Source organism: Neopsephotus bourkii, unplaced genomic scaffold (assembly GCF_033783945.1).
Source record: "Neopsephotus bourkii isolate Nb327-2 ecotype Australia unplaced genomic scaffold, CSIRO-AGI_Nbou_v1 NB_779, whole genome shotgun sequence".
Taxonomy (NCBI): Eukaryota; Metazoa; Chordata; class Aves; order Psittaciformes; family Psittacidae; genus Neopsephotus; species Neopsephotus bourkii.
The window spans coordinates 163238-189937 of NW_026901275.1; the positions used below are offsets into that span (position 1 = coordinate 163238).

At 38.2% G+C, this 26700-nt stretch overlaps 1 protein-coding gene across 1 annotated transcript; it reads left to right on the plus strand.

The window, feature by feature from the left end:
• Positions 1–8083: 8083 nt before the first annotated feature.
• On the plus strand, positions 8084–25764 carry DIRAS2 (DIRAS family GTPase 2). Its single transcript, XM_061355099.1, has 2 exons — positions 8084–8470; positions 21685–25764. The coding sequence occupies exon 2, from the start codon at positions 21724–21726 to the stop codon at positions 22321–22323; it is 600 nt and encodes a 199-aa protein (XP_061211083.1). The 5' UTR covers positions 8084–8470; positions 21685–21723; the 3' UTR covers positions 22324–25764.
• Positions 25765–26700: the final 936 nt, after the last annotated feature.

Consider the following 26700-nt stretch of genomic DNA (forward strand, 5'->3'; position numbering starts at 1 on the left):
AGTAAAGGGCTGACACAGGGGAACAGGGAAAGTGAAGCAGATCAGTTTATCACTATTACATAACAATGACAAAGAAATAGACCTGTTATTAATTTTGGTTCACACCAAATGTCTTATTCAGGAAGTAGATTCTCATAGATACTGGTACCAAAAACATTTGTACACTATTTTAAATACTGGTGTAGCATTTAATATTTCATGACAGGTCTAGGAGAGCAAACCAGCAAAACAGGTGGTCAGGCATTTAAAAACTATAGGCTTTAGCTTAACAGATACCGACAGACACATGACATTACTACCTGCTATGAACATCCTCAACAAAGAAGTGAATAACAGCAATGCACACCTCTACATGAAGCAGCAATGTGGAGAGTAGTGAAAATGATTCTTACAATGCAAACTCTCTGCTTCAAATCTAGTTGGTAGAAGTGAAATGTAATTACAGACTTAGACCAGAGTCAAGAAAAGAGCTTGAAAAAGTCCTGCTGGTATCCTGTGTATACTACACAATCCAGAGAATTGTTAGCAATGTTCAAATTTTGTGCACCTACACTATAGGGATTCTGAGCGTCTTCTAACACCATTCTTGTCCTTGACATTTTTGCAAAGGCACAAGATTAAACCACTGATACCAGGAAGAGTTTCAAATTAGTAGAATTCATGTCTATTGCTTCTTGCACTGTTACCCTGATTCACTCTTTATATGGAAAAAGGTTCGATAGCAATAGGGAGCAGCAATCTACCAAATAATTGAGGGCTCTTTTCTCCTTACTGCTCACCTCCAATTACTGATGCAATTGGGAGATTTGAGTACCAATTAGATCTGTGATGTCAAGAAAACCTGTGATTAAAGTTTCCATTTCAAATAGCAACAAGGAAGTCTGAAGAGAAAGTTGGGAGTTGTGACTGCATAGATAAAACTAACTTCATTTTCAAATTGTGAAATACACTTTTTATATCTAAAAAGGCAAGACCCTGCTTGAAATGTTTAATGTAATCCAACTATTTAATACAGAATACTTATAGCTAACACTTTGGCCAGTTAGTATTAAACAGAGAAAGTAATGGTTATGTTTCAGATTGTTGAATGAGCAGCTCATGAATGGGGATGTGGTATTGAAAGTACAGAAGTAATATGATGACTGCATGGAATCAAAGAATCATTTAGGTACCCTTAAACACATCAAGTGCAACTGTCAAGCTGGCACTGCCAAGTCCGTAAGTGCTGTGTCTACACATCTTTCAAATACCTCCAGAGATACTTAACCACTTCCCTGAGCAGCCTGTTCCAGTGCTTCACAACCCTTGTCTTGAAGAAATTGTTACTAATGCCCAATCTAAACCTCCCGTGGCAAAACTTGAGGCCATTTCCTCTTGTCCTATCACTTGTTACTTCAGAGAAGAGACCAACATCCACTGTGCTATAACCTCCTTTAAATAGTTGTAGAGGGCAATAAGGTCCCCCCTGAGACTTCTCTTCTCCAGGCTAAACAGCTCCAGGTTTCCAGCTGTAAGGTTCTCCAGACCCTTAACCAGCTCTAAGGTTGTCCAGACCCTTCACCAGCTCTGTTGCCCTTCTCTGGATCTGCTCCAGCACCTCAATGTCTTTCTTGTAGTGAGGAGCCCAGAACTGAGCACAGGATTCAAGGTGTGGCCTCAACAGTGCCAAGTATGTCACATGTTGTCTCTGCTGCTCCTTCCTCCTCAGGGGAGGACTCCTCACAGTTTTCCCTTGCTCCAGTATGGGGTCCCTCACATGGGAAGCAGTCTTCCATGAACCTCTCCAAAGCAAGGCCTTACCTTGGGCTGCGGGTCTTCATGATCTGCTCCAGTGTGGGTCCCATCCATAGGGTCCATCCTTCAGGAATAAATAGACTGCTCCAGGGTGCATCCCTTCCATGGATAAATCCTTCAGGAACAGACTGCTCCAGTCTGGGTCCCTGGCAGGGTCACAAGTCCTGCAGTAAACCTGCTCCAGCACAGGTTTTCCCTGGGGTCACAGCCTCCTTCAGGCATCTTTTCCCCCTCATGCATTACTGACCTTGATGTCTGCAGAGCCGTTTCTCTCACATGTTCTCATTTCTCTCTGGCTGCAATAGCTATTCTGCAGGGCTTTTTCCCCCTTCTGAAACATGTTATTCCAGAGGTGCTACCACTGTCACTGTCACTGATTGGCCAGCGGTGGCTCTGTCTTGTAACCGGCTGATATTGGCTCTGTTGGACATGGGGGAACAGGGAAGCTTCACACAGAAGACACTCCTGTAGACCCTTCCCTAACAAAACCTTGCTATGGAAACCTAATATAGCCCTGTAATGGTTTACACCTAAAAGCTACTGTAAAACCTGAATAGGCTTGTCCTCTAAAGGGCTAGAAGATAAACATATGCATTAAAAACTGAAGGACTGCACATGTTGGTTTTTTTCTGGTGTTTTTTTTTTTTTATATATATTTTATTTTCAGGAGCAATGCAAGTAGCTGACATAATTTAAAACTTTTAAGGCATTATGCTCATACAAATATAAGTCTTTGGCTATCTAAAATATAATTTGTCCTCTTGAGAGCTGTAATAACATTTGTCATAGCTGGATAGTCTTTGTTGATTCTCAGTCCTATGTAAATCTCAAAGAAAACTTTAATCACCGTGCTGAAATTCTGCTACGTCTTTGTTTTCACTGGTGTTGAAATGCTTGGTACAAAAAAACATTTATGCACAGTGATAGCACTCATGGATAGCAGAGTTGTGATCAATGAATGACTCTTCTGGTTAATATCGTTCACCTGCATTTACCAAGGCATGGGTTTCTTAACCTTCCTCCTTCACAGAGGTTTCTTTCAGTGTCCCTGGATGACTATGGGTCAAATAGAATGCAAAGTACAGTGTAAATATTGGTCAGCAAATGGAAAGACTGTTCTTAATATACTAATATATATCCAGTATATTGTGTGATATAAGGGGTAACGGGTTAAAACTTAAACAGAGGAAGTTTAGATTAGATATAAGGAGGAAATTCTTTCTGGTTAGGGTGGTGAGGCACTGGAATGGGTTGCCCAGGGAGGTTGTGAATGCTCCATCCCTGGCAGTGTTCAAGGGCAGGTGGGACAGAGCCTTGGCCAACATGGTTTAGTGTGAGGTGTCCCTGCCCATGGGAGGGGGGTTGGAACTTGATGATCTTAAGGTCCTTTCCAACCCTAACTATTCTATGATTCTATGCGGGCTTATACAAATTCACAAAGATGGATATACTGTTTTGATATAAAGAGTTCTTAACAGTTTAAAATTTTCACAATTTTTCTTAGTAATACTAAATATTGTTCATGGACATGTAACACACCATAATAACTTCTTCTGTATGCATCTCTATCCAGTTTATTGATGTTGTGCGTGTGTTTGTGCATGATTTAGTAAGATGTATCTCTAGACAAAACAGAAAGAAAGTGCTGGTTAAATGGGGCCTTTTTTGCTCTTCACAAAAATGATTTTTTTGTTTTCTGTTCTTCTTTGGTTATTATAAATGTTGTCAGTATGATTTTTGCAAGTGATCCTGTTAAATACTGAGCAGCACTACACTCGCTTCCCATTTCAGAGAAAATCAGGCTAAATATAGTTAGCCAGAAATTTTCAGTGACAAGAGCACTGTCTGTCCCCTGTACCTGGACAGATATTAGAGACTTGAGTCAATAGCCTAACTCCTTCAATCACCTTTATGGTAACTGACATCCCAGGAGCTAGTGAGAATTAAGCCCTGTCTTGCTTTCCCTATGGCTCAACAGCAAACCTCTGCCTGCTCTCAAATGTTCAGAAGCAAGCCCTGGATTTATGACCCTCATGTACACAATAAAGCAAATATGTCTTGCACCATTCCCTTCACCAGGAACCAGGTGAAAACTTGGAAACTTTTGGTTCAGACCAATACAGCCAACAATGGGAACTGCAGGTCAAGAGGTTGTCCAAAGGCATTCATCACACTTTAGGTTTCAGTGAGAAAACCTGGGCTGAAATTCACTGAAATCTAAAGGAGAAGGAAATTGTACTCTATGGGATATGAAAGTATTTTCTCCAAACTACCAATTCCACTTACAGACTATAGGAGTGGCATGTCCTGCAATTTTACTAGAGCTTCTTTTTTTTCTTTTACTTCAAGCTAAGACCTAGGCAGGGTTCTATTACAACAATAATTTATTTCTTTTTAATTTATTTTCAATTTTTGTGCACAACACAATGCTACCTTACAAAGAGATGAACTGAAAGATCACAGTTACCAATGCCAGTTGTTCATTTACCTACACACGGGGCCTGAAAATATTACACTGTAAGATGCACATCTACAGAAGAATTGCAGTTTGAGCTTTTACTGCAACATTTCACAGGGCAGCTCTGCTTGTCAAATGGAGCTTTACTGTTAAAAGTATATTAGATAAGAATTCACCTATCTAACCCTAATTGAACAAAGAGGTAATCTGGAGTCACTTCAGCATAAATGAGAACCTTAATTACACCCAGGAATAATTTGGCCCCATGCAATTGGTATAGACTACTAACTGCCTGATACACTACATGTGACTTTTAATCACATTTGCTTTACACGTGAGATGTAATTCTACCAGAGATAGTCACATGCTCTAATGCATTGTAAATGGGCTACAATGCACTTAGCCAAATTTGAAACTACAGTAAATAATTTGATTATTATATTTTCAAAATTATATGCAGTAGTAACTTGTCAGTTATGTACTTTTTAAGTTTTCCAGGTTTAAACAATGTGCAGGCATTAAAAAGACCATTAAAATGTTATGCTTCATTTACAAAATGGTGGAAGGTGCCTAAGATTACAATGCAGTGCACAAATACAAAATACAGCCTTTCTGATAACTCGTCCTCTAGCTGCAGTCATATTATATGCACTGAGTAGGAATCTAATTACTGAACCAGGTACAGGGCATTATGCTGACCATGAGCTGTCCTAGAAAAACACTCAATTTATTTATTTGGTTTTTTAAGATAAATTTCTTCTTGGACAAAAACTCCATATACTTTTCTGAAAAAAACCCAGTATGCTAAGATCTTTTATGATGTCCTACATACAAGTTAACAGTTCATTTTCGAGCCCCACTTGGAAATACAGTATGGGAAGATAGCAAACTATTATTACAGGTATATGGTAACAGCCATTTTTAAGGATAGTTGTAAGGTAGAACTAGCTTTCTTTAAGACACTGAATAGCTAAGGAAGTAGCTTTCCAAGTATGCAAGACAAACGCTTCATTTTAGCTAGGGTGCAGTTTAGGGAAAGCATTCCAGAGAAAGAGAGGTTAACAGGACAAAAACCATCCCAGTCCTTGCTCTTTTCTGGCTGCTCTCTGCTAAGGTTATGTTCTACATTGCAGAGAGAAAATCTTTACAAGGGAACAATTGTTATATATCCTTAACTTTTACAGGAAACTCAAGGCTTTCTCATTTTTTTTCATGCTGTACATGGCCATGGATTGAACTTTGACTCAGAAGCTGTCCTTCCAGTGCACATCCAGGTTTGTGCTAAATGTGCATTCTAGCTTTAGGCAGCTCATATTTTGCTAAGGATGCCTCTTGTTCCTTAATCACCCCCTCTAGCTCAGTATGCAGCACAGAAACCTAACACTCATGTAGCTTGCCTAAGACTTTTCTATAAGAGAAGCTTGTAATAGAAAGTCTCAACAGGGTTTTGTGCCCTTGTTCTCTGCACTTTCCCTTCCACTTGGCAGCACATGAGGCAAACTGGCATATATTTTGGCACTGTAATTCTTCCCTGTGAACAGACCCTGTCCGCTTTGCCCATGATAACATCGTGTTTTACAGCAACGTAGCCTCCCTGCAGTTTAGGACAGAAAAATCTTTTCTGTGCTGTGCCACTGCTGGCCTGCATGGGACTGACCTGGGTTTAGGTTTGTGGGATGCACTGCTGGGATCACGTGTGAATAATCTGTAATATAATGAGGCGAGGCACACCTGGAGTTTGAAAGTGTGCCTTGTCTGGTACACCTGAGCAACCCTGTTGAAAGCAGTGGTGATACAAAACCGTTGCTAAGGGTTGGGGCTGCCAAGCTAATTTTCAGCAGAATTAGTAAGGGAATTCCCATACAACTATCCCTTATAGTGTATTAAAGTGTAGTGTGGTGATCCAGTACTGTGCTTCTGCTCAGAAAAAATCTCATGGTGATTTCAGTGGGAGAGCCCAAGTGGAACTACACCTTGTGTTTGTCACTGCAACCTGTGAATGAAACAACAGGCGATACTGATACTTGTATTTGAAGTCAATTCAATTCTGGAAAGAATCAGGGTTTTGAAAATATATGTTATAGAAAAGTCTAAATATCCTTCCTGTTGGAATAGGGTTCAAGAACTATAATCTCCCATACTTGTGATGTAAAATAAGTGAGTAAAAGGCATGGCAAATCATAACTAAAGCTCCTAGGTTCTTCTACTTTTAAGGAAAATTAAAAGGTACATTCACAGTAAGGACACAGTTACTGAGATTTGTTACCTTTGAAAATCACTGAAAAGCCATGTTGTATCTACAGAAGCACTTTGTGGACTCCTCAAATGAGTGGGCCAGATTCTGCACTTATGCTATGAGGGGCAGTACTGGGAAAAAGCTCAGCCTAAATCCCCATGTAATAGTTTAAACTTTATTGATTAAGCTTTGCTGTGTTGCAGCAACTATAATACCTTGACTTCTTGCTTTCAGGATACTAATTAGCCATTCTCCAGAAACATGGGATTAAGATGTTGCTGAAAAGTAGAAACAAAACCAAAGGTAGGCTTTGCTGCGGGCTGTAGGAGCAGGCCTGCGGCTGACAGAGGCAAGTGGTTTGATTCAGATTGCTGGCTGGCAGCCTGTAGAAACAGGTGTCAAGATTAATCGGTACCAGAACCATGCACCCATGCAAATCACTTCGTTAGAGCAATGTTAGCCAGGTCATCATGTATCCTAATATACTTACACTTCTGTAAGACACACATGTAGAGGAGAAACCTTTTCATTTCTGTGTTTGGCAAAAGTGTGAATACCATGAATATATCTTTCATAAAAGCAAACAAAGCAAAGTCATCCTTTACCAAGAGTGACATTTTAAAACTGTATCTGGCTGTTGGGAGATAGCTACTTGACTCATGCTTCTCTCAGCAGTCACAGCAAGCCTAAAAACTGGACACTTTCCATGCTGCTGTGCTGGGTGTCACTTGTGCTTTGCAGGGCAGCACTTCTCTGCATGAGCCCCTGTATGTCACAACTCACCCCAGCTATGTGCTGCAAGCTTACAGTGTGGTGATACATGCCCCTTGCTACTGGGTGATGAAGGTAACATCTCCCCACACCTTCCCTGGGGATTCACAGAGACACCAGACTTCCTTTCTGGAGCAGAATTTCAAACATCTCCAGTGGATGTCACTTCTAGTCTAGAAAGAAAATCTCTGAGTAGTTCTAGGAGTTGCTTTAAAAATAAACAGCTGAAAGAGACATTAGATCTTGTCTCTGAATTTTTCATCAAAGAATGACCATTACAAGCGGAAAATAGAATGTATTTTCTTAGTTTATGGTTGTCCCTAAGCCTCAAGAGCCCTATTTTACCCTGTTGTCAGGAAGAAAAAAAATAAAATAAAATGTTGTATCTGTTTCAGATTAGTGAAATTTTAAGGTTGTGTCAGACAAAACCTATTTTTATGACTTGTTTTTCATACTTGATGTCTACTGTATTTTTGCAAATAAATATTGGACGTAAAGGGATAAAGTTCTCAGCTAGTATATAACAGCACAGCTCCATAGATTTGAATAGGGCTATACTGGTTTAAGCCCACTGGGGACTGGCCTCACAAAAGGCTTTGTAAGCTTTTTAAAGTTAAAGGAACAGGCTTGTTCTGTGTTTAGGTTCTGAAAGGAAGGGAAAATTATGAGCACAGAGTAATGTAGACTACAGCTTTAAATGATAAACTACAGAGTATTTGGAGGGCTTAAGGAGTAATTGTAAAAATGTACTACATTTGTTGAGAAAGTCAGAAAATGACAGCCTAAGCACGTGTACTCTTTACATATTTTTATATATATTCCACAGTTATTCAGTAGGTGGCAGTTAAAAGCCTAGATGAGCTTTGCAGTCGCCATTTAGGCGTAGCATCGGCAGAGGCTGGAGTCAGTCCATCCGTGGAAGCAGAGGGAAAGAGAGAGGCTGTGATCAAGCCAACAAAAGCATTAGCCACAGCCGGGACGCTGGGGAGAAAGTGGGAGAGGAGCAGAACCGCCAGAGCACCGAGCCTCTAAGCACACTGCTGGCAGCAGCCAGCGCAGGGCGAAAGGAGAGGCAGCAGGCAACGGGCTGCAGCCCCCTTGGTTAAGTCAGGGTCTCCTTTCTCGTGAGGAAAGCTAGTGCAGAGGGTGAGCAGCTGGTGTGATGAGAGGCAGAAACTGAAGAGCATTTGGAGCTTTCTGTTCCTTCACAGGTAATTCTTTTTTCCTTGTTTTCCTACATCACCTCCTACAATAAACATAGTTTTGCATTGAGATTAGAGCTCTTTATTTCCTTTGGCCAAAATCCAGACTCCTCACTCAGGCAAAATTTCCACTTAAGTCAATAGAGTTTTGTGTGAGTTATGACTGTTAAGATTTGATCTAAGCATGTATCTTATGCAGAGAGCATGGCATGCTGTAAGATGGGGCTGACAAAGAAGGCAGAAGCTGGTCACATATGTACTGGCCGGCCAAACAACAAAATTTGTATATGCACTGGGATGCTAGCAGTGTCTTCATAATCTTTTTTTTTTTTTTTTTTTTTTTTAAACTGTCCACTAAAGCTTGATGTGCTGAATTTTGCCTTAGCTTATACCACTGCCACTGCAGTGGTTTAAAACCAGATCCTTTTTAAATTATTATTATTATTAAATTAAAGCTACCTTATGTGATGAAAGAATAAAAAAAAGTGATGAGTCTGTATGAAATAACACCAGGTGTTGCTTTCTTTGAAACAGATATAACTTTGCAGCATTCCACTGACAGGCGGGCAATATTTCATTTTCTTAGTAAATTGTACCTTTCTCAATTGAATGAAACAAAATAAATCATGAAAGGCCATTCTCAAGAGTCTCTAAGTGACTGAATTCAGCTCTGATAATATTTCTTCTTTTGCTATCTTCTCCATGAAATCTGGAATGCTGTGTATGCTGCAGCACTCAGTCACAGCTGGGTGAGCCCAGAATGGAGCAACCTGATTTGATGTATTTTATAAAGAATATTCTGAAAATCTTGTTTTCTTGAGTTCCTAGTCATACATGAATTCATATATGCCTGTTTATAAATGCACCCTTGTATAGGAATGTAATATGTGCACCTCTGTACCTCATGTAAACAAAGCTGTTGCAACCAATTGCTGTTACACCTTTGCTAGGGTTTTCAGTTTACTGTATTTAGAATGTTTGCAGGTGTTACAATTTTTAATTCTGGGTCAGAGGCATATTTTGGCTTCCCCTGTGTGTGTGCCCGTATGTCCCCCTTGCCCCTTTTACTTTTCTGAGTGATGGAATTCACTTGTGTTCAGCAGCTGTCCCCCAGGGTCCAGCTGTGGTTACTACACGTAGTAGTGCCCAGTCTTCCCAGAATGGCATCCATGCCATCATTCAGGGGCTATGATGGCTATAATGCGGTATCCCTCCAAGTTTCATGCTCTCTTACACTGCACACAGCATTTCTGAGGCTCTTTCATGAAGAACTGTCCAAACATGAACAGGTTCAAATATGCAGCTGCCTATCAACGATCCCATGGAACTAGGGGAATGATTGTGATATACAGCTATTTGTCTTCATCCCTGGGAAAAGAGAAGAATGAATGGGTATAAATGGGCTGTGAATACACTTAAGCTGGAAGGTTTCAAACCGTTAATGCAGCAAGGTTCTGATAATACCTTCTTGTTGAAATAATAGAAAGTGAAGGCTCTAAACGCGTTTCGGTTGGAACTTGATGGAAGGTTTTGTGTGAAATGGTTGCCTGTAAGGTCAAAGAGATAGATTTTGTAATCCAGAAGTCTCTTTCAGTACTAAACACCATTCTCACTTTTCACTGGAAGTTGTCTGCATTTAAAAGTCTCTTTGCAAATGGGTCAAGGTCTTTGGAAGCACAGTTTTCCACACATCTCACAGCAGAAACTAAAAGCATATTTCTCTTCTTGGTTGTGCTGCATTGCTGTTTATACCAGCAGGCACATAAGCCCTAACATTTCTGATGGTGTTAACAGAAATATTATTCTGAGATGGTCATTAGGATGAATAATATTACCTTCTCACAGTGCAGAACATAGCTCTGTGGAAGATGATTTGAGTTCAGAGGCATGGCTCCTACTGGCCAATTGGTTAAGATGATATTACATTGGCATTACAGTCTCTGTAGTACCAACAAAAGTAGTGGATAATATATAAACTGATAGTGCTGTTTCTGAAATTGTTACTAATAATGTTTTTATTTTCTTTTGAGGATCACCTGGTAACTTTCTTTTTGTGCTAACCAACATATCTGCCCATGTAAAGATCCCACTGTCACATGTGAAAAAGCAGACTCACACTTTCATTGTCACAATGTTTGTGCTTTTGCCTCAAAACTTAGCTCATTTTAAAAGCCTGCAGTAAACAGTATGATGGTCAAAGATGCTGCTACAGTATCACCATAGTCAATTTTGTATTTCCTTTTCTTGTACTTCTTTCTCCTTATAACCTTTTTCTTTTCTTTTTTTTTCCCTTCTTTTTGCCTTTTTATGGTTTTGTTTTACATACACCATTTTGCTTTAAATTCACAGTATACCTCAGTAACAGATCTGTAATATATAATTTGAATGTTACACTTCCCACACTGTGAGAGTGTCAGGCCATTTGTACACTTAAACTGGAACAGTACTCACTGTGGAAGATTCGGTTTGACATGTAGAGCTGATTCCAAATGTTTATTACTTTGCCCTTAATGCTTTGTATTACTAGGCTTACTGGAGCAATTATCAATATTAAGTAGAGAAAAATGGCAGTTCTGTGTGACTTGAATACTTAGTATTACCAATATTGCTTTCGCTTTTAACTGAACAATTTCCATGAGTGTACCAGGAAAAAAAAATCTTGGATTTGTTTTTTCTTCTGTCTGTTTTACTTTCCACACACAAAGATTTCTAAACATCAATGAAGAGACACTATCACTGCTTTTTGTTGTTGCAATAAAATTACAATGTACATTAGATTTATCTTACCTAAGTGCTGGAATGTCAGTGGAAAAGACCGAGTGACAATGCAACTGTATGTGTGAATTGAAACAGAACATACTTGATTTTTGCATTATGAGAAAACAAATATTGATTTGTTTTCAATTACAAATACTGATTACTCTATAATTCTTGAAATGAGCATCAAAGGAAGATGAGGAAAATGTCAAAAAAGATGTGTCAAGTCTGTGGCAAAATTCATTTTTTGGCTCATACAGGGGTCAGGAACATGTCCCCATAAGCAAAAAACATTTGAGCTGAATGTTAGACTTCTTTATCTGAGATGAAAATCTGTCTTTAATTTCTTTGACTGAGCAGGGCTGCAGTATGTTATGGAGGCAAAATGCAATCACCCTCACCTGGCTGCAGGTAATGGAATTGATTTTAGTTGAATTTGAATAAGCGTCAATGAACTTATGACAGCCATTCAGCCTACTCATTTAAAATATATATGTATCAAAGCAGCTATATGAAATGAGCAAATAAATTGCTGGACTGAAAGCATTTCCTTTCCAAAATGTCCAATAATTCTGACTTAAAATTAATGTGAATCTCAGAAAAGGAGACTTATTCTCCTTTACTTATTTTGATACTCCTTTCTGGAAATTGAGAGTGACAGCTTTTATCTGTTCTTAAAAAAATTAATAATTTAAATAATCAAATATTAGCTACCACCAATAGCTAAAATATTGCTGTAAACTGAAATAAAAACCTTTGTTTTTGCAATTTGTTCACTCAAACATTAAAAAGCTATCATAAGTTACTGAGAAAGTATTTTTTAATCTTTAGAATATAGGTTTTAGAATTCCGTCTACTGCTGCAAGACAAATAAACATGAATAGAGAATAAGGTACTCTAAACAAGGTGCTTGGTGACAGCCAGCATGGCTTCACTAAGGGGAAATCCTGCCTCACCAATTTGGTGGCCTTTTATGATGGGGCTACAGAACTGATGGACAGCGGTAGAGCAGTTGATGTCATCTACCTGGATTTGTGTAAGGCATTCGACCCTGTCCCACACGACATTCTTGTCTCTAAATTGGAGAGACATCAATTTGATGAATGGACCACTCAGTGGATAAAGAACTGGCTGGATGGCCGCACACAAAGAGTTGTGGTCAATGGCTCAATGTCCAGCTGAAGACCAATAACGAGTGGTGTCCCTCAGGGATCGGTGTTGGGACCAGTCTTGTTCAACATCTTCATTGCTGACGTGGGCAGTGGGATTGAGTGCACCCTCAGCAAGTTTGCCGATGACACCAAGCTGTGTGGTTCAGTTGATACGCTGGAGGGAAGGAATGCCATCCAGAGGGACCTTGACACACTTGTCAGGTGGGCTGATGCCAACCTCATGAAGTTTAACCATGACAAGTGCAAGGTCATACACCTTGTTAGGAGCAATCCCAGACACAGCTACAGGCTGGGCAGAGAAGAGATTCAGAGCAGCCCTGTGGAGAAGGACTAGAGGTGATAGTCAATGAGAAAATGAACATGAGTTGGCAGTATGCTCTTGCAGCCCAGAAAGCCAACCGTATCCTGGGCTGCATCAAAAGGAGTGTGACCAGCAGGTTGAAGGAGGTGATCCTGCCCCTTTATTCTGCTCTCGTGAGACCTCACCTGGAGCATTGTGTGCAGTTCTGGTGTCCTCAACATAAAAAGGACATGGATCTGTTGGAACAAGTCCAGAGGAGGGCCACGAGAATTATCAGGGGACTGGAGCACCTCCCATATGAAGATAGGCTGAGAAAGTTGGGACTGTTCAGCCTGGAGAAGAGAAGGCTGCGTGGAGACCTCATAGCAGCCTTCCAGTATCTGAAGGGGGCCTATAGGGGTGCTGGGGATGGACTCTTCATTAGGGACTGTAGTGATAGGACAAGGGGTAATGGGTTAAAACTTAAACAGGGGAAGTTTAGATTGGATATAAGGAGGAAATTCTTTCCTGTGAGGGTGGTGAGGCACTGGAATAGGTTGCCCACGGAGGTTGTGAATGCTCCATCCCTGGCAGTGTTCAAGGCCAGGTTGGACAAGGCCTTGGGTGATATGGTTTAGAGGGAGGTGTCCCTGCCCATGGCAGGGGGTTGGAACTTGATGATCTTAAGGTCCTTTCCAACCCTAACTATTCTATGTTTCTATGATTCTAAATGCTAAACCTACCCGTCTTACTTCAAAATAGAAAGTACTGAAAGCTAGGCGATGAATAAGGTTAATATGAGATTGTTTTCCTGTTTAAAAATAATTTTAAAAGTCAACTAGGATAGTATTCAGTTTTGTGAAAGTCCTGAGATGCAGATTTGCAAATTAATTCTTGAAAAAATATACTTTAGAGTAAAAAGAAATTTATTTTTTTTCCCCAAAACCAGGTCATAGTAAATTGCACATCATAGACAGTGAATAGATTCTTGTGAACACTCCGAAACTCCTATCAGAAAGCTGTAATTCCCCCCACAGCTATACTTTAATTCCTGGTTTTCAAACCTTTCCTATTTACAGAAATTTTTCTGTGGAAGTGCAAGCTTCTTGCTAGTATCAGGAGGCCTATTGACAATGGGACTGCATTACTTATTTACTTGTCAGGGATGCATCTGGTTTTTGAAACCCACTTCATTAACCTATTTGAAAGGTATTGCCCAACAAACTAGTTGCAAAAGGTATTGTACCGGCTAGTAGGGCTTTTGGAGGACCATGCACAGGTCATCGAGACAGATACTCATATTCTGAGTTTAAGACATGTCGTTTTGCATACGTTATTATTCGATCTGTGGAAGAATATCAGAAGTGTTCCAGTGATCTGGACAGCAGTCAAGCTATCCTTTCCAGCCCAGCAAGGAAAAATAATGATAGGACTTATATTCATAACTTAGAAGCCTTGGATTTAAGTAATTCTTCTGTATCAGATTTGCAAAAATATTCTCAAATTAACATTAAGGAATTGAGGACTCTGGTGGAAAGGCAAAAAGGACACTGGTCTTTGTGCCTCTTCCTCTGCCGAATGAAACCAGTCTTTCACAGACACATGGTTCTTCTGTGTAAATACACACATTTATGGGATTTTTATAATGAATCTCACATATATATCAACATCCAAAGTTCTAGAGTCAAAAGATTATTTAGGAATTTTTCCTTCTTGTTTTTTTTTGTTGTTTGGTTTTTGTTTGTTTGTTTTAGTTTTGTGTTTGTTTTTAAGTTTGTTGGTTTGTCATTTTTGTTTCATTTTTTGTTTCTGTTGTGTTTGGTTTTTTTTCCCCTACTTTGTGCATGATTCTAACTTTCTCCATTCAAGAAAACTTAAAAGCCACATCTTTTTCTATGAGATGCAGAACAAAGTGTCACCAGTTTTGGACATCCGGAGAGCAGAAGTTCACTACAGCATTTAAAGTCATAGATAATTACTAAAAAGAGTATTCTGCTATTGAAAAACAGAGGAGCTGAAAGGTCAAACTGAGTCTCTGACCGTGCATTTACGTGAGTGACAAATTCCAGTTAATAATCCTGCTGCTGTACTCATTGGCAAAATGTCCTACATGTTCAAAGGTGAACATATGACATTGTAAGTTGAAACTTTCCATCTTTGCTCAGGTAAATTAAACCTACTGAAGACTGAGCAAAACCTACAGCATTTGGTTGGTTAAGTTAACAATAAAACTCAAAAAAAGTCAGTTCCATCATGAATTGAATACAATGCTGATATTTTAGCATTTTTATTTCTGTATGTGAACACACAAATACCTAAATACACATACAAAAAGGCTTCTGAGCTGTTTCTAGCTGAGCTTTGACCATAAGCACTTGAAAGGTTGAGATACTGGTTTTCCAAAATGCTTGAATAGATAAATAAATGAGTATCTCCATTTAAGCCAGCAAAGTATCTAACATGTCTAAAACAAACTGATGAAATCATGGGTGTCACTTGTCCACCCTGTGTAAACAGGGCATAAGACTGGTGTTTCTGCAAGAAAAAAAGATTACTTTTTGTGTGGTATTTTCAATGATGACGAATCTTGGTTTATGGTAACGGTTCATTATTACATACCTGTTACTCAAAGGTTAGTCGTAAAGGTCTTGGGCAACAACAGCAGAACTCTTAAGTGTATTCTGAACTCTAAAGCTCTTTACTGGATCAGGTCTGGTACCTTCTATGTTTTCTGCACATGAACACTCAGCAGAGACTTTCATCACCAGTCCTGAGTTCTTCAACAGGCAGTACCACTTTTGGTTAAACTTAGTTTCATAAACTCAGCATCAGTTTGATAAAATTATAACTATTTGCTAAAGCAAAGCACAGCATCTGTGACCACAGAACAGTATATGGGCTAGATTCTGCCTCCTCTACATCGAGATGTTTTTAGGACAACATTCCACTTCTCTAAATACAGAACAAAACTGTATCAAATTATTCTGAAAGACTCCTGTCTTTTCTATTACTCTTTTATGCTAGGCCAGCAGTATGAAGGGAAGCTGCAAAACCTGTTGGAGAAACTCTCTAAAAAACCCCCAACATTACAAACTGATATCCTGCATACTATCTAGACTGTACCTGTAGTGTAGCATATGTGTTTGTAACATGGTGAAGAAGCTGTCCCAAAATGCAAAAAACACTTTAGTCAACACTGAAAAAAATGAGCAATCTTTTCTTCCCTTTTTCTTTTTTAAGACATTTGAAAGCAAATGATGTGATCACCTAGGCCAAACTTCCCCGAAGCACACTCTTTGCTGACATGCAGGGCAGTTTTAGCAATCTGATCTGTGCCAGTCTCATCCAGTTTTGTACAGACTGAGCCACTGTTTACAGTTCAGTTAGGAAATTCTAAAAGAAAAATTTACTGTACATATTAAAACCATTTAAAAATTGAAGAGATTTTAGCTCTAAACCAGAAATTGTTTCAGTTAAAAAAAATTGAATTCGTACTTTGAATCTGTGCTTCCTATAAACGTGTTGAATAATAAGAAACTGCTTTTGTCTCTTGCTTTCAGAAGATCAAGTAAATATTACAACAGTGTGTCAGAGAAAACCAGCAGGTTTATGACATAGAACTATTTTCTGATGCCATCTTCTCTGTAACATAATCTCATTTACTTCCTTCTGGCTGATGATACAAAATATTAAGTTAACATTGCTTTTCTCTTCAACTATAATTGAGAGTGACTCTGTAACTTTCAGCCATAGCCTATTATGCCATCTAGTTTTGCACTGAAAATAAATCTGGAACTCTGAAAGCCTCAGTTCTTTCAGATCTTTTTTGACCACACTTGGTAACTTCTACACAGAACATGAAGTTAAGTTATCAAGTTGCTTTCAGTGTCCAATAGTTCAACGCTGTTAGGCCAACATGACTTGTTTTATTGAAAAATTCCTATGTTGTTTTTACCTGCAGCACCTATATTGACCTACCAAAAAATTGCTGAATTTCTTAACCTTTTCTTCAGTGCAAACAGCCTTCATATCAGATGAGTGCTATATATACAGACTTTGGGAACAATGTTCAATTAGATCACAATTAAGCACAGATTAAAAAACAAATAATTAGAATAATGTACACAATTTAAGCACTTTCTTGAGGACTTGGCTGAACTGGCACCTGCAGGTCACATGCACAGTGCCCATCTTACTTTTCATGCTAAATTTACATGACACTAACTCTTTCATTCAGTAAACCAGTACGTTAGTGCTTGGCCATTCAGCACTGTCAATCTTGAAGTAGATATAATCTTCACTGATCATGCAGTATTGCCATTATTTTGAAACACCATCCTGTACCATCCTCCAGTGTTAACTGAAATCAGTGTTAACAATAGGCAGGATTCAGGGGCCAATTGCAAAAGATTTGGTCCTAGAGGGAGCCCTATAATGAGCTTTTAGACTAATGCAAAAATCCAAACTATTACTATGAAACAACAGCAAAACTGGTGCTGCAGTCTGAGAAGATTCTGGAAGCAACTAATGTATCTAATTGCCAGGATAAGATTTCATCATCATTAGTATAATCACCTTTGCTTTGAAGAAACGAGATGTTTTTCAGAGTTATGATTGGATGGAACAGCTGTAAGCAAAGACTTTTTCTTAGCAATAAAACATGATACTTTGTTCAAACTGCACTGGAGACTGAAAAAACCTAGAGAAATCTCAGCCAAATGGCTTAAAGATCTCTGGCACCGGCGGATACCTTGAGCAAAATACAGTCAACTGCTGTCTTCAAATTCCACTTCACAGTATTATGTGAAAGACGGTTTTTTGCATTTCAAGACATCCTGGGTTTTTCTGTAGGAAGGTGTGATCCAAAAATATCTGACACACCTCCCTGTATTTTTGGTTTGTAAAGGAATCAAAAAGGCTGTACCAATTATGAAAAAATAATATTAAACCTAACACTTGTTATCCAACAATCTCTGGCTAATATCTGCTAACAAAAGTATGAGAGACATTCAAGTGCAAGGAAGTCAACAATATATAGATAAACATTTTGAAAACAAAGCATGGCGTCTCAATAAATGGTCAAGCTGAAATTTCGGTATGGCAAGGCAAATTCAGGAAGCGGGTTTAGTCTAAACGCATCGAACAATTTTGATTACTGTTGTTATTACTGTCAATCCATGCATAACTACTCAGATGACTTGGCCTGTCATTCTCCCATTTTGTGTATCATGCAAGGCAAAAAGAGAAGGTATTTTGAAGGGTTAATTATGTTTGACCAAGCCTTTATTTAAATGTCAATGAAACAGGCATTACCAGTGTGATAATATTCTTTCTTAACAAACATGGTATGAACAACATCTGCATAAAAGCCAGATCTGACATAAATACGTGAAGCGTGTATACAGTCATGACTTACACTTGCTGATCATCATGAAGCAGACTTTCAAAGAGCGTTTTGTTCAGCATGAAATAAGAAAAAAATGTGCTTTGCCCATGGACTAGAACCTTATGTTGCAAGAAAAAGCTGGTTTAACTGTTATCGTTCTTATATTCAAATATGTCAAATTTTCCATTGATTTGAAGAGACCAAAGCAAAGCAGGCAAAGAAAAAGAAAAAAAAGGAATGAAAAAGTGAGTCTTGTGTTAAAAGATGAAGACACTGGAAGTAGGAAAATTCTCATTCCTTAAAGTCCATGTTCATTGGCAGATACAGCAAAAATACTCCTTGAGAAATGCCTGTTTATATACATAATGAACAAGTGAAAACTCCTTGCAGAGCTCTCTTGCCCTCTTGTATGTAAATAATGTGTACCTTTTTCACCTTTCATATGGTGAAATGGCCATTAAACTTTCAACCACACTGAAATCCATCTTATTTATTGCTACAGTTGGTATCATTCTTCACCTTATATCTTGTATATTTGCATAGTGGTGTCATCACTGGATGGCCTTATGGACTGTTAATTTAAATTGATGCAAGCTTTTGAACTAAATGCACTGCTTCTACTTTATTGGATTTTTGTAACAAAAGCAATAGCAATATAAACAGAGACATCTCAAAAAAAAACCCAACCCAAACCAAATAAAAACAGTGAGTGACATGAGATTATTTTACTTGAGGAATAAGACCTTTCAGGAAATTAACATACACCATTTGACAATTGCTGTATTGCTTATCAGACTGACATCTCAGAAGGACATCATAAAACCTCAAGAACTGAATTATTTAAGGTGCAATCAAAGCCTCTGACTCCAGACAGCTAAGGTAGCATCAGGCTGGCTTATAGAACAAAGGCTGCAATGTAAGCCCTCTACAACATAAACCCATTAATTCCAGTCTTTCCCACTACAGACATACACTCTTCCTCTCTGCAACAACTTACCATGTATTTAAAGACTGTTACCGTGCCATCTGATGTTCCCTTAGAAACTTTTTCAATGCTTAATACTTTATGGCATCAAGTGCCAAATTTGAATTTGTTTTGATTTTGGGGCAACCACATATGCCAGTTTTCTTGGAGATTTCTGAGTATGCTGAAAGTATGAAGTTTAATATAGAAGACATATACCCAGCTAGCATTTGAACTTTCATTTCTCTACTCTGTATTTTCACTGCTTTTCATAGTAAAAATTTTCATAGTGCATTCTTTCTCATCATCCCATATTTCCTCGGCTACATATCTGACTATGAAACGCTTACGCTTCTTCTGAGGTGAAACAGGCATGGTTTTCTCCCTTACTTTTTTCTCACAAAAAATATTAAACTATAATTCCTATGGGTGATAATTTAGTGCAGCCACCCACATCTGTAAGGTCTATGACTTCTGGTTTATTCTCAGTGGAACATTGTTCTGATAGATTTCTCTGTTCTCATTGCTTGCTAGCTACTTTGGTTTTGTTTGTTTTGTCAACAGCATGAGCCACTCACCCATTTTCCTTGTTCCTCAGAGGGTTTTTCCTCTTACATAAACGCATACACAGGTGTTTTCTGAGACTACTCTTTTTTTCCAATTCTTGAATTCTGCTGTCAGATATAAACAACTTTTCTTCATTGCCTCAGGGTGAACACTCTTATTTATCGATCTTTCCTATATTTAAACAGGTCTCTGAGAGTGACAGCGACTGCAGGGTAGGAGAGATAGAAGTGAAGCTTCCTTATGCCTGAAGCCAGGATGGGGAGGCAGAGCTGTGACAGTGCTTTATGTTTCCTCAGGAACAGAATCCCCAGTTGCACTGGTTGTTCTGCCTACCGTGTGGCAGATGAGGAAGTACACCTTCATCCCACACATTTTGTAAAGACAGGTGTTTTCAGTTTACTCAGACATTAGAATTAGGACAGAATAGGACACCCTGTACAAAAAGGATAACAAAATCATGGTGTGCTTGAACAGCAAACTTAAGACGTCAGTGCAGCATGGATAGCCACAGCTTTAGTCTAACAGGCACAGGTAACAACATCAAAATGCAGAAGCACAAAACTAGTGTGGGCTGGCAACTGCAAGCAGGCAAGGTGAACATGGGGGTTCCACTCAGTTCCATACCTCTACAGCGTCAATGCTATTCTCCCTGTGCCAAACAAGTAAAGGGTAACTTAGAACCCAGCCCCACAATTGCAATCACTCCTCTGCTGTGGTGAAGAAATAGCTTGAAGGCTTTCCTTATTCATTAAGAAATCCCTTTGGATTGTTCTGGATCAGCTGCTGCCCAGTCAACATTGCAACAGGCAAATTCAATCACCTGGCACCATGAGGGCACTGGAACAAGATTCTCTCTCACCCCATTTTCCTAAGAACAAATAAAGGTTCAGCAAATTTTGCAGTTTGTTCCACATGTACTTTGTATACATCTAGCTTTGGTCTAAAAAGTAACAATATCCCAGACTCTCTTAAACTTGTAGGGCTCATTTTTTTAGTTTTTATTTGTTTAAATCTCACTAAATATAAACAGAGATGTGTACATGCCATGTACCTGACAAGCTGCTACTGTTAGGAGGATAAATTCATCTTCACATTTATTTCAGTCAATTCTAAAACAACTGCAGCTTGCAACCATGTAAAAACTTTACCATTTCTGTTATTTCATAAAGATGACAATATTTGTGGTCCTACTGTTTACAGGTAGGCTTTGTCAAGAGCAATTACCTTCAGAATCACAGAATTTTGCGACCTTTGGCATATGCATTCGCCAGCCTTGAAAATACAAGCCACTTGAAAATGTTATGAAGATGTCTGCACAACTTTTCTGATGTAGCATGTCTGCAGTCAGATTTCATCTGTGAAATAAAGAACAAAAAGGCAGGCTGTACATGAACAATCTCAGTTTACCAAAATGTACTCTGATCTGAAATGCAAGTAGAAAAACACATTGAAGTGGGACACACGATCCCAAAGAGTTAGAAACAAAGAATACTTGGTGGTGTGGCTGAGTAAGTTAAAAATACGTCTTAGATGTCACTCAGGAGTGTTCAGTTGTAGTGAAGACAGATTCCCAAACTACTGAATAGGTGTCATGTTTAGAGTAATTTCCTATCATATGTATGTATACTTGTGTGTTTCAACAACGGTTTGAGGAGGTTTTTTTTTTTAGGGACACAAGAAAGAATCAATTTTTTGGGGGCCTTGGCCTTGCTGAAGTACCATTTCTCAGCTGCAACTTTTATTTCTGGGGATATTAGTCTAGTAGGAACAATACTGAAACTCATAATGTTCATTTAAAATAAACCATGAAATGCTGAAGATGATCTTTTGTTACCAGTCCAGTAACAAAATTATTTGGATTATGGATTTTTTGGCAATTTTTATATATTTGCAGTTATTGATTGCAAACCCTGAATTTACTACTAGAATAAATCATTCTGTAATCCACTGCAAATCTTCATAAATGATTACGACTAATATGCCATCACTTACATCACATCAGTTTCTTGTATTGGGAAAGATATCATGACGTGCACTCTCCCCATGTATCTGTATTAATATCTGTCTTGTGGGTTTTTTTGTCAATTTCTTTTCTAGGTTTCTCTCTCTATCTGAGCAACAGACGCACTGAGAAACATGCCTGAGCAAAGCAATGATTACAGGGTTGTTGTGTTTGGAGCTGGAGGAGTGGGCAAAAGTTCTTTGGTCTTGAGGTTTGTGAAGGGCACTTTCAGAGAGAGCTACATCCCTACTATTGAAGACACCTACCGTCAAGTGATCAGCTGTGATAAGAGCATATGCACTTTACAGATAACTGACACTACAGGGAGCCATCAATTTCCAGCCATGCAACGTCTTTCTATCTCTAAAGGACATGCTTTCATTTTAGTTTACTCTATCACTAGCCGACAGTCCTTGGAGGAACTCAAACCAATCTATGAACAAATATGTCAGATTAAAGGAGACATAGAAAACATCCCAATAATGCTGGTGGGGAACAAAAATGATGAGAGTCAAAATCGAGAGGTGGACAGCAGCGAAGGAGAAGCCATGGCTAAGAAGTGGAAATGTGCCTTCATGGAGACCTCTGCCAAGCTGAACCACAATGTGAAAGAGTTATTCCAAGAATTGCTAAACCTTGAGAAACGCAGGACTGTGAGTTTACAAATTGATGGCAAAAAAAGCAAGCAGCAGAAAAGGAAAGAGAAGCTGAAAGGCAAATGTGTGGTGATGTGAAATGGCACTGGCAGAAGTTAATCATGCAATCTCACCTGTCTGACAATACTCATATAAAACCTACAGACAGCAAACAACCATGGAAGACCCTATTCATTAGTATCTGTTTTAAAAGAAATATTTTGAATTTCAAAAAAATTATTTACTGTAGTTACTATGAAAAACCCCTAACAAGTAAAATCATGTACTCCACCTTCTAGTGAAAAAAAATCAGGAAGCAAGAGAAGGATGGGCCAGGATATCTAATTTTGTGATTTACAAAAGAAAAGAAATTTCATCCTTAGCATAATGCAAAAGTTTCGGAAAGTCAGCTTCACATTATTTTTGTTTCATATAAGAGCAAGAGACAACAATGCATAATGTTGGAAAAAAAAAACCAACAAAAAAATGGCCATAAAGAAACCTAGAACTATAGAATGCATGCTGAATGGTGTTATGACATCCTTTTGGGAATGTTATGGACAATTCTGTGCAATTTTCACTACTGACTGTTGGGGCACTGTGCATAAGGCAGTATGGGATCTGCCAAATAAACAATTTCACACTGAAAGGAAGTGTGAGGGTAGCAGTTAAAAGGTATGGATGTGCTCTACCCTCGAGCACAAGATTTCTTTCCTGCATGTTTCAGTGTTTGAACTGAAAGATGACGAAAATCCAGCCCCTGTAGGAGAGATGCAAATCATCTTTTCTGGACCCATTGCTTCAAGAATCACTTTTTGCTTCTGGCCTCAATGTATTTCAGAAGAGCAGATGTTTTCCTGTGGAGAATGTCAGATTGTACAGAAATGTTGTACATAATCAAACGGAAAGCTTCCCCAGGGAGGATTGGCTGGGAAGTCCCCTGAAGAAGACTCTATGGGAAAGGCTCCATTCAAATGCTGCTGCTGTTTAATAGTGAATGAAAGGAAAGTCTATTGAACTGGTAGTACCCTTGGAGAGGTGTCAACGTAGTATATAAAATTATTTAAATTACCAAATAGCTGAGTGAAATGTCTTTACTATATTTCAATTAGAATGCTTTTTCTTTCTTGCACTACTAGATCTATTGCCTTTATATTGTCAGAAGGGGTATATATTAACCATTTAAACTCATGATTTGAACTGGTGTGACTACAGAGTCGAATCCTATACCTGGAATTAGGGCCCACAAAGGACCCTAGGAGAGGATTTCCTGGGGTAAGTAGTACAGGATTTGGCATATTAAGAGTTGCAGTCATTACTGTGTTACAATGCAATATGAAGTTCAGAATAGAAAAAGTTGATTTAAACCACCTTTTCAGGGGCAACTGCTCTTTTCAAAACCTTTCGAAGGGGAGTAATAGTATAAAATGTGAGCTTCTCCGGATCTCTCTCCAAAGCTTTTTTAAAACTAAGATGAATGAGGAAAATATATATTCTAATGATAACAAAGACCATCTAACATAAAAGAAGCACATACAGTTTTTAAAAGACACATGTAAGTTGTATAAGCTACAATTTGCACCTTAGGAACTTCTCTGAAATAATAAAACAAACCACTGTATTTTGGTGAATGTTTATGTTGAAATCATATGATGGGAAAATTCAGTCAAGTACTAGTATTATTAGTATGCATGCTGTTGCATTATAAATATCTTCTAGGAGCTGTTCAAATGCAGTATTTACATTAAAAATAGTTACCTTGTTCCTCTTAGAGTTATTGCTTGCTTACCTTCAACATTTCAATCAAGTGTGCAGTCATTTCGGAGGTACATTTCTTTGAGCAAGAATTGCTATTAGCATTGTCCAGAAAAGAGCACAACTTTTATCATTCACTCAGAATAAATTTTAGCACCATTAAAATCAATCGTAACACTACTGCTGATGTCAAAGAATACAGAATTTTGTGTGCTTATTTCATTGCCTCAGAAAATTAGAGAAAGCATGAAAAAAACCTGAAGGCTTTTCCTTAATAGTAAATTCCTGGCTCTTACATGATGCTTTTTCTCCACAAAAAAAGCAAAGTACTTCACAAACAAGGACAGCATCATTATTTTAACTCCTTAGGTGCTGAAACTGAGGCATGAAGAGAGTAAGCAACTACACGCAGGTTACCCAGCAGGCTAGCTGTATACCCAGGAACAAAAGCAGATTTCCTCAGTCCCAGGCCATTGCTCACTCTGCATTTGATCTGACTGCCACTTCACATTCTTGGCTAACTTCCAAACCATGTAAAGAGAACTGTTATGGCTTATACAGCTAAGTTCATCTTTTTCTTGTCAGTCTGTCAAAAGATCAAATAATATCTACAGATCAGGTATGCAAAACATTTAAAACCACTACATTTTGTAAGTCTTTTATAAATATTTAAACATCTATTTGTAAGTAGACGGCTGACAATGCTCATCTTCGCAGCAATGGATTCCACTAATGAAACTGGAAAATCAAAAGAATGATCACACTTAAGGAGTAATGGGTCATATATAGAGGTCAGCAGTACAGAGGTCTCCTGCTGATGCTAATACGCCGGTGCCAAAGGTCATCATGCATGACACATGCTGAAGCAGCCAGCATGGAATAATGACATAAACTGAAAGAAAAAAAAAAGAAGGCCATATAAAGACAAGGATCCTTTTAACATTATTAGTCATTATAAATGAAGGAATTTTTTACGTAGTAAAGAATCTTGCAGAAGTAGAATATAGGGGATCTAATTACTCACAAGCTATAACTGCAAGATATTTCAGGCTGAAATTTGGCCCTGGACTTTCTTTGAATGTGCCTCATAGCAAGTGAGTAGTAAGTTTATGGCAAAGGTGGAAATCAAACAAGTAGCTGCCAATGTCAGGCTTGAGGACCATTTCCTTTAATTCCTAGTTGATTCCTCACCTGCTACAAAATAAGCCATGAATTATTTCATGGACTTGCATGTATCAAAGCAAGGCCAATACAGAAGCAATATTACTTGTGGACCACAGATTCGAAAGGGAACGTATTTTATACCCTTGCATTCTTGTCCTAGTTTATACTACTAGATTTTACATATCTTGCATACTTGTGAGATGGTTTAAAGCATTTGTTTTGCTATTACTTACACAATTTATTTTAACACAGAAAAAACATTTTAAGTTAAATAAAGAAAATGTAGAGCTTTATTACATTTTGTGTTTAGGAATGTGATATGAGTATAACAAACTCTTTAAAATATACAGGAAAAACATTGCATATTTAAGCCATGTAAGATCTACAGTGAATTTTGGCAATCAGAAAACATGATCTAGACAAAATGACTCTTTACAATGCATGTTTTTTCTATGTATATATGAAATATTAAGGTATATAGTTATAATGAAAATGTGTTGTTGCAATTTCATTAGCAAATATTTTATTCAAAACCTCTGGATATGAAGTAATTTGTGCCTACAAGTTTCTATGTTTCTGGTGATCTGAACATATAAAATAAAGTTTTAAATGGAAACACAAGTTTGGAAGAATCCTTATTGATGCCTGCATTGTTTATTACATAAGTACATGAAGTATATAGTTTTTAAAAATTTCATGCAGTAAAAGTTGCAAAGGCAATTCTGTAAGTAAATAAATAACTACTTACAAGTTAGGTAGTGTCCTAAAGTCTTCAGCTGTACAGATCAGATTCCTGAAAAGTCCTGAGAGAACTGGAGCAGTATCATCTTATCTAACATATACCTTTCTTATATTATACTGTGGCAAACAGCTACACTTCCAAAGCAATATGCCTTCATAAAACACAGATTATCCATGGGTGTATCTTTTGGCCATCAAAATGCAAAATAGTTCTGCAAACTAGCCTGTATTTTATTATTTATTTTAAAATAACAACAGATGAAACTCAATGCTTGTGAAAATTCAAACTTATTGTATGGATCCTTCTATTCCTCCTCATTTCTATCAAATTCCTGATGTTTTTGCAAAGTACTAAACTACTGCATTTTATGTCAGCACCTGTTGAAAAAAAAGGTCAAATATAATACTTCTCGCAGGTCACGAGATGTGGTAACACTTGTTCAGTTCAATAATCATTTCTGTATATAAGGGAGGGATCAACAAACAAGCTTGAACACTCAGGCATATTGGTAGGCATTTGAAGCAGTGATGAAACATTGAGCATTAAATTCAGTTTTCGTATCACTCTGAAATAATTTGACATAGTAGTCCACAAAGCTTTTTATTTTTAGTAAAAGACACCCTAGAACTCCTAATAAATAATATAATTCATTTTCTTCTTTTAATACACCATCATTTACTATGCTTGGCCCTGATTCTGACACAGCCTACTGTGGAAAAGTGAATGTGCCCAGTCAGGGTCCTGGTGTTTGTACAATATACTCAGTAACTGTTTTTCAGATGTTTGCCCTATAGTATTCCACAGAAGCACCACAA